We start from the raw sequence: 9,236 nt of genomic DNA on the forward strand, positions 1-9,236 counted from the left end.
TGCAGAACATTTTCTTAATAAACTTTGTCATGCCAATTGACCTAGATGTCCCCTGAAAGCATGGTCCCCAGACCCCTGCCCCTGCTACTCTGTCCCTCGAAGTGTTTGGCTGTGTTCAGGAAACTTCTTAGCTTTTGGTTTAGTCTAGTTGTGCTGACTTCCCTTGTATTGTGTGTTATCCTTCAAGAAGGGGTTTTCTAACTGCTCTTTGAAGCATCCAGGATTAAAGAGGTCAGATATTTTGAAAGTTGACAGTAAAAATGAAAACAAGCAAAAAAAAAAAAAAAAAAAATCCTACTTCAACTTCCTGTTTGAAAAGATGCAGAATAACAAATATGCTTTCTTAAGCTTGCCTCTGCAGAATGAATAAGGATAACAGAGTTTCCCACGCCCATCTTGTCTGAACAATTTTCAGTAAGTTTCCTAAAAGGTACACTTGTTCCCACAGGTGTTCACAATGGGAACACGTCTCTGAACATGCCTCATTTGTCTTCTCGGTGTTGTTACAGCTGCTTCTCCCTCTCTACCTTCTATCTCTGCACCATTATTTTCTATCTCAGCTAATAAAGTCTTTGAGAGTGGAGATTCTGCGTCCTTTGCACAATTGCTCTTCTGAGTCCAGTGGTTCACAAAAGATCATTCTAGTAAAGACGGTCATGTACAGCCAACAGGGAGGAAGTTCTGAATAAGAAAAGCAGAGCTCCGAACTGTCAGACTTGGATTTATATTCTGAATATGCAGAACAAGCGTCTGCATCACGCACTGTCATAAAAGAATATTAATATATTGATAATAATAGCTAGAGTTTGTCGAAGCTCACCACGTGCCCAGTACAGTGCTCTGTGGTTTACAGGTACTATCTTGTTCAATGTTCAACTAATCCTAAGAGTTAGGACTAGGACTTCCATTTACATATGAGACATTTGAGGCATGTGGCTTTGAGTTGACTCTGATTCATGGTGACCCCATGTGTGTCAGAGTAGAACTGTGCTCCACAGGATTTTCAGTGGCAGATTTCAAAAGTAGATCGCCAGGCCTTTGTTTGAGGCACCTCTGGGTGGATTTGAACTGCTAATCCTTCAATTACAGCTGTACACACTAGCTGTTTGCACCACCCGGGATTCCATAAGCAGGTAAAGTAACTTGCATGTGATTACAGATCTATTGGAAGTGTGCTTGTCATTGGCCCACCTGAAAGAGCGGTGTTGAGTCAACTTTAAAGCCATCAGATCCAGGCTGATTCACTAAGAGAATGGCTTCAGGGTCATCCACTGCCAGTCTGGCATTAAACAGGACACTTCCAAAGCTGGATGCTTGGGTCTCCGGCTGAGCTTTGTCCTTTAAATGATAAGGAAAATGATGACTGCTTTAGATAATGCCAATGTTGCAAGCCAAGAATGATTTCATATTAGTTTTGTGCAGGTACAAATTACCACAAAATGCCACCGAATGGTTTAATTTAAAAAGATGCTATAGTTTATAAATATAAGACAAAAAGGCTTAATCTTGAAAATCTATCTAGTTCATTGTTTGGGTCAGAGCACTTACCACAATTTTAAATCTATATAAGAGTGAAGGTGAATCAGCTAAGCAGCCATATTCTGCGTTCACAGGACTGTATTTGGGAACATATCCATCAGTCCCCGTGCACAGGAACACCTTCTCAATGCTGCAGTAAAACGAATCACCCAGATTCTGCACAGGATCTACCATCACACGGCCATAAATTGTATCACCTAGAACACCAACAAGGAAACATTATTTGTTAGGTGATACAGTTTATCTATGTGGCATTGCAAACAGTTTACAACTATAATAACTCTAGAGATGGTTGCCTTCTCTCCCTGGCCTGGCATCAGATATTGAAGGCCTTATTGCATTAACACTGCTATCTGGTTCACTTCAGGGCCTCCCGAGGTAAAACCACTTTGCACAGTGACCACAAGTGGCTGAAGATTTCTTGGCCCTCAGTGAAAATAACCTCCATTTGGCCTATAATTTGACATTCATAACATCCCATTATGGTTGAGGTCAGCTTATAAGTTAGTTGGGAAGATGCAGACTAATACAATGCAGAGTAACACTGAAAAAGGCAACATCAATAACAAAGACTACTCAGCTTTAGTTGATTTTAAAAGGGGGTTTATTTGATCATTTACTTCATAGCTATGCACTGAATATCTACCATGTGTGTCAGGTATTTTGCTAGGTGCTGGGGATAAACCATTGAACAAGACAGGCACAGTGCTTGCCCTTGCAGCATTTATTTGCTGATGTAGTTTCAGTATTTGAGTCTATGCAACTTGAAAAAAACAATCCTGATCAAAAGGGGGAAAATGCAGAACAGAATTTCAATTTTCATGGGCTCCAGACTTTCTGGAGCTATAAAGGCTAGATGAACACCTAAAACTATTGCCCTGGGATAATCTTTAAACCTTAAACCAAAAATATTCCCTTAAGTCTTCTTAAAACCAGACAATAGTTTAGCTTAACTAATAAATAATGTCTGCCTTGAACATTATGCTCTTTTAAGAACTATCTATATGGGATCAAATTGACAACAGCAACTCCAAAGATTAGACAGGACCCTTAGGGGGCAGTGAGTTTATGTTAATGGGAGAGGAACAACTCAGAAAAGGAGAGTGAGAATGGTCGTACAACCCTAAGAATGTAATTAGTGTATGTTTTGCTGTGTATGTTCTCAACAACAACAACAAAATAAATAAAATTAAAAAAAAAAAATCCAGACTTGTTCCAAAAGTCACTTTCCCCAGACTAGAACTCATCTGGTAACATATACCCAATTCCAGCGACCACCCCCAAAAGCCCTGCCAAAGTGATACCCAGTTATAGTCTCAAAACCCTAAGAGGTTATAAATACACACTCAAACATGATCCCAAAAAGCAAACACTGCAGACATACATGGTGAACAGACAGAGCAACTTTTTCCTTTGTAAAGTCATACCTTCTGCAAATGCAACATCACTCTCTTGCCCAAACCCCATGGATCCATCAGACAACCAGAGACTCTTCTTGGAGAGCAGGTACATTTGGGTGTTCAAGCTGAACTCAGCTGCCACTGGGTCACTCACCTAAGACAAAGCACAAAAGCCCTTGTCTGTGTTGTTGAGGGTTCTGATGATGCCCAGACACACCGCTCACAGGTACACACATCCACTGTGATCAGCCAGTGCAGAACACCAGACACTGCACTGCATATTTTCAAGGCCAACAAAACCAATTTAGGGAATTATAACATAGACTTTGTCTTTATTAAGAAGGCAAACCTGGAAGGTTAAATCATTTTTGAATATGACAAAACAGCATTGCTTGAGTTCATCTCCACTGGTATAAACAGTTAATGCCCTTGACCACTAACTGAAAGATCGGAGGTTCCAGTCCACCCAGAGGTGCCTTGGAAGAAAGGCTTGGTGATTTTTTTGATTAGTTCCAGTAATGTTGGGATAAAATGATATCTCACGGTAGTTTTCTGATTGGCATTTCTCTAATGGCTAATAATTATGAGCATTTCTTCATATGTCTGTTAGTTTCCTAAATGTTTTCTTTGGTGAAATGTCTGTTCATATTTTTTGCTCATTTTTTAATTGGGTTGTCTTTTTGTGGTTGAGGTGTTGAAGTATTCTATAGATTTTAGAGATTAGACCTTTTTGGATGTGTCTTAGCAAATTTTTTTTCCCCAGTCTATATGTTCTCTTTTTACTCTTGTGGTGAAGTCTTTTGATGAGCCTAAGTGTTTAATTTTTAGGAGCTCCCAGTTATCTAGTTTATGCTCTGGCATTTGTGCACTGTCAGTTATGGTTTGCACTGTATTATGCCATGTATTAGGGCCCCTAGTGTTGTTCCAATTTTTTCTTCCATGATCTTTATCATTTTAGGTTTTATATTTAGGCCTTTGATCCATTTTGAGTTAGTTTTTGTGTGTGGTGTGAGGTATGGGTCCTGTTTCATTTTTTTTTACAGATGGACATCAAGTTTTGCCAACACCATTTGTAAAAACGCTTTCTTTTCCCCATTTAATGGACTTAGGTCCTTTGTCAAAGATCAGCTGACCGTAGGTGGATGGATTTACATCTGGGTTCTTGATTCTGTTCCATTGGTCTGTGTGTCTGCCGTTGTACAAGTACCAGGCTGTTTTGACTACCGTGGCTTATAATAGGTTCTGAGATCAGGTAGTCTGAGGTCTCCTACTTTGTTCTTTTTCTTCAATAACGCTTTTCTTATCCAGGGCCTCTCTCCTTTCCATATAAAGTTGGTGATTAGTTTTTCCATCTCATTAAAGAATGCTGTTGGTATTTGGATGGGGATTGCATTATATCTGTACATTGCTTTGGGTAGGATTGACCTTTTTGTGCAATGTTGAGTCTTCCTTTCCATGAGCATGGTATGTTTTTCCACTGATGTAGGTCTCTTTTGGTTTCTTGCAATAGTGTTTTGTAGTTTTCTTTGTATAGGTCTTTTACATCCCTAGATTTATTCCTAAGTATTTTATCGTTTTGGAGGCTACTATAAATGGTATTGTTTTCCTGATTTCCTTTCCAAGTTGTTGTATAGCAATCCAACTGATTTTTGTATGTTGATCTTGTATTCTGCTACTCTGTTGAATCTATTAGTTCCAGTAGTTTTCTTGTGGAATCTTTGGATCATATCATCTGCAGATAGGGGTAGTTTTACTTCCTCTTTTCCAATTTGGATATCTTTTATTTCTTCTTCTTGCCTTATTGCTTTAGCTAGGACATCCACTACAATGTTAAATAGGAGTGGTGATAAAGGGCATCGTTGTCTTGTTCTCATTCTCAGGGGGAATGCTTTCAGCCTCTTCCCATTGAGAATGATGTTGGCTGTTCGTTTTGCATACCAAAACAAACAAACAAAAAAACCAAATCCCTTGTTCTCAGGTCAATTCCAATTCATAGTGGCCCTATAGGACACAGTAAAATTGCCCCACAGGTTTTCCAAGTAGCAGCTGGTGGGTTCAAACTGCTGACCTTTAGGGTTTTGTATATTAGCTCTTTATTATGTTGAGGAATTTCTCATCTTTTCTTATTTTATTGAGAGTTTTTATCAGGAATGTGTGTTAGACTATATCAAATGACCTTTCTGCATCAATTGACATGATCATGTGATTCTTTTCTTTGTTCTATCTATGTAGTGGATTACGTTGATTGCTTTTCTAATGTTAAACCATCCTTGCATACCTGGTATGAATCCCACTTGATCATAGTGTATTATTTTTTTGATATGATGTTGAATTCTATTGGCTAGAATTTTGTTGAGAATTTTTGCATCTATACTCATGAGAGATATGTTCTGTAATTTTCTTTTTTTGTAGTGTCTTGCCTGGCTTTGGTATCAGAGTTATGCTGGCTTCACAGAAATAATTTGGGAGTATTCCTTCCTTTTCAATGCTCTGAAATAGTTTGAGTAGTACTGGTGTGAGCTCTTCTCTGACTGTTTGGTAGAAATCTCCAGTGAAGTCATCCAGGCCAGGGCTTTTTTTTTGTTGAGAGTTTTTTTTAAATCCTCTTCAATCTCTTCCGTGTTATGGGTCTGTTCAGATTTTCTATCTTGGCTTGTGTTAGTTTAGATAGGTAGTGTGTTTCTAGAAATTTGTCCATTTCCCCTATGTTCTCAAGTTTGTTGTTTTGCCGAATATCATTATGATATGTCATGGTGACTTTCTCTCAGGATCTATCCTATGTGGGGTTTGTTGAGCTCCTTGGGTGGTCAGCTTTTCTTCTTTCATAATATTTGGGAAATTTTCTGCCAGGAAATCTTCAACAATCTTCTTTGTGTTTTCCATTTTCTCCCCATTCTGGAACTCCGATCATGTGCAGATTTTTGCTCTTGATGGTGTCCCACATAATTCTTAGGTTTTCTTCCTTCTTTTCTCTGATTTTTCCTGAAAGAAAATGGTGTCCTTGGATTTTCTTTTGATCTCGCTGATTCTGTCTTCCATTGTTTCAAATTTGCTCTTAAAATCTTCTGTTGAGTTGTTCATTTTTGAAATTTTGTTTATCTCTTGGATTTCTAGTTGCTGGTTTCTTGTATGACTTCCGTTTATTTATTTTGATGTTTTGTTCTTGTATTATTTTCCTGAATTCTTCTATTGCTTTGTCTGTGTTTTCCTTGATTTTGGCTATGTTTTTGTTCATCTTGTCTGTGTTTTTGGAGCCCTGGTGGCTCAGTGGTTAAGAGATTGACTGCTAACCAAAAAGTTCAGCAGTTCAAATTCACCAGCTGCTCCTATGGGGCAGTTCTACTCTGTCCTATAGGGTTGATATGAGTTGGTATCAACTCGATGGCAATCTTTTTTTTTTTGCTTTTGTTCTGTGTTTTCATGATTTTTTCTATTTTTTCCTTGGCTTTGTCTGTGTTTTCCTTGATCTTTTTCCTGCTCTCTTGGAGAGCCCTAAATATTAGTCTTCTGAATGCCATATCAAGTTGTTCCACTTCTTTTTCTTCTACCGGAAGGTCATCTGATTCTTTATTTTAGTCACTTGCTGGAGCCATGTTGTCCTGCTTTTTTTATGTTTTGATATTGTTTGCTGTCTCTGGAACATTATGGTATTATTTCCTTTATTTATTGATTGTTTGTTTTGTCCTGCTTCTTTGATTTGTTTTGATATGTCAGGGCAGGCAGGCCAGGTATGCTTTGCTGCTTGCTCCTCTGTGGGCACGATAGCACTCACCAACTTGCCTGGGTGGGCAGGGCAGCAGGAAGCAGGGTGAGCCTGCTTCACTGCACACTGTTTTGGCAAGGTGGCTGAGGGTGTACTGGGCAGGTGCTGTGTGCCTCCTGATGTTGGTCTAGCAGTGTGGGAGAGTTTATAGCACCTGGTCAGATAAGCAGTGGTGTTGGATGCAGAGTGGTATAGGCTCACTTCCCTCCATTTAGCAGCTGGTCGAGTGGCAGGAGGGGAGAGCAGTGTGGGTCCAGTGTGGTGGTGGGCCTGAGCTGGAGCTGCCCTAAGCACAGTGGCATGGTGAGGGCTGGCAGGAAGGGCAGGGCTGGGCACAGGGTTAGGTGGGGGAACAAAGAAAAGAAGAGAGATAGAAAGAAGAAAAAGAAAGAGGGGGTAGCTGGCAGGTGAGGTCATGGTGGACTGGGGGCCAGTGGAAAGGGGAAGAAGTGGCATACGGGACTAGGTTGGAGGTAGAAAGCAGTGGGCTAGTGGCTCTCTAGCCATGGTGGTGTGGCGTGGTCTGAGGGGAATGAGGAGAGGTGGCTTATGGGGCTATGTGGGAGGAAAAGAAAAAAAATTAAAAAAATAAAGTAAAAAATGACACAGTGGGGTCTGGCAGGTGGAGGCAAGTGGGACCTGGGGCAGCAGCAGGCCGGTAACTACCTACAATGGTGCAGGAAGGCTCAGTGAGAAAGTGTAGAGGTGGCATATAGGACTAGGTAGGAGGAAGAAAGCAAAGGTAGAAAGGAGAAAAAGGAAAAAATAAATAAATAAATAAAAAATAGAATGGCGCGGAGGGAGCCAGCGGGTGGGGGTGAGGGGGACCTGGGCTGCTGACAGACCAGTAGCTCTCTACCCACAGCAGGCCTGGAAGGAAGGGGTAGAGGTGTGATACGGGGCTTGGTGGGAAGGAGAATGAAAAGGAGAAAATGGAAAAAAAAAAATGCCAGCAGGCGGGGGTGGGGCAGGCCCAGACTGGTAGCTCTCTACCCATGGCGGTACGGCATGGCCTGGAGGGAAGGGGCAGAGGTGATGTACAGGGCAAGGTGGGAGATTGAAAAGGAAGAAAGGGGGAAAAAATAGCACAGTGAGAGCCGGCAGTGGGTGTGGGGTGGACCAGGGCTAGCGGTGGGCTGGTGTCACAATAGTCAAGGCAGGCAGTATAGCTTGGTGGGAACGGGTAAAGGTGGGGTACAGAGCTAGGTGGTAAGGAGAAAGAAAAAGAAGTAAGCAGAAAAAAAGAAAAATAAAAAAAATGGTGCGGCAGGAGCCAGGGGGTGGGGGCAGAGAGGACGCAGGCTGGAGGTTGGCCAGTGCCTCTCTAGCCAAGGTGGCATGGCATGGCCTGACGGGAAGGGGCAGAAGTCGGGTACAAGCTAAGAGGGAGGGAGAAAGAAAAGGAAGAAAAGGATGATAATAATAATAATAAAAAATAGTGTGGCAGGAGCCAGTGGGTGGGGGTGGGGCAGACTCGGGCTGGCAGCGGTCAGGTAGCTCTCTAGCCAAGGCGGGTCAGTGTGGCCCGTTGGGAGGGGTGCAGGTGGTGTATGGGGCAGAAGGGTAGGGGGTGGGAGAGCGTGTTTCTCTGGTTACTAGGTGCTCTGTCGCCTGTTGGGAGCTCCATGAAGTTGCCTTCCCGTATTCCCTGTCCAGGGACATTGCTGGCTGTGCTCCAAGATGGTGATGCTGTGCCATGTTAGTTGGCAGGGGACTTCCACTTCTCATTTTGTTTTCCTTAAGTTTCTTCTTCCATTCAGTGTTTGATCTATGTCTTTATTCTTTCATTTGATGCTTAGAGTTCCAGGATCGACGTTTGTATCTGTTTTACTTGGTTTTTTGGGTCTTTGCTGCAGTGGGACAGCATGGTGTGTCTTTCTAGGACGGCATGTTGGCTCCACCCTGTTTGTTTTTATTGTTATTGCAGGACTGTGTATGTAATCGTATTTACCATTGTTTCCTTTTACTCTCGAGTTCCTCCCAGTCTTCCTTTGCCTTGGTCATGTTGTGCTGACTTCATTCCTACTGTACTGCCTTTCCCTTCACCCCAGTTAATACGTGTCTACTATCTAGTTAGTGACTTTCCCTTCCTCCCCGTCCCATCCCTGGTAATCGTCAAAGAATGTTTCATTCTGTGTGTAAACCTTTTCAAGACTTTTTATAATCCTGGTCTCATAGAATATTTGTCCTTTTGTGATTGACTTCTTTCACTCAGCACTTTTGTGATTGACTTATTTCACTCAGCATAATGTCCTCCAGGTTCATCCATGTTGTGAGATGTTTTGTGGATTCGTTGTTATTTTTTAATGTTGCATAGTACTCCATTGTGTGTAGTACCTTAGTTTGTCATCCATTCATCCACTGATGGGCACTTAGGTTGTTTCCATCCTTCTGTGCGTATGTACCATCGTTTGTCATCCATTCATCCATCGATGGGCACTTAGGTTGTTTCCATCCTTCTGTGCGTATGTACCATAGTTTGTTATCTATTCATCCATTGATGGGCACTTAGGTTGTTTCCATCCTTCTGTGTG

At 41.7% G+C, this 9,236-nt stretch overlaps 1 protein-coding gene across 1 annotated transcript in view; it reads right to left on the reverse strand.

Annotated features, from left to right (window-relative positions):
* FREM2 (FRAS1 related extracellular matrix 2) overlaps window positions 1–9,236 on the reverse strand; it is a 290,304-nt gene that overhangs the window by 1,729 nt on the left and 279,339 nt on the right. The window contains exons 21-23 of the mRNA XM_004388078.1: window positions 2,967–3,093; window positions 1,549–1,736; window positions 1,192–1,338 (exon numbers count right to left, since the gene is read on the reverse strand). Of these exons, the coding sequence (XP_004388135.1) occupies window positions 1,192–1,338; window positions 1,549–1,736; window positions 2,967–3,093 (462 nt within the window). The remainder of the gene's footprint in view (window positions 1–1,191; window positions 1,339–1,548; window positions 1,737–2,966; window positions 3,094–9,236) is intronic.

Source organism: Trichechus manatus, unplaced genomic scaffold, assembly GCF_000243295.1.
Source record: "Trichechus manatus latirostris isolate Lorelei unplaced genomic scaffold, TriManLat1.0 scaffold00205, whole genome shotgun sequence".
NCBI classification, from domain to species: domain Eukaryota; kingdom Metazoa; phylum Chordata; class Mammalia; order Sirenia; family Trichechidae; genus Trichechus; species Trichechus manatus.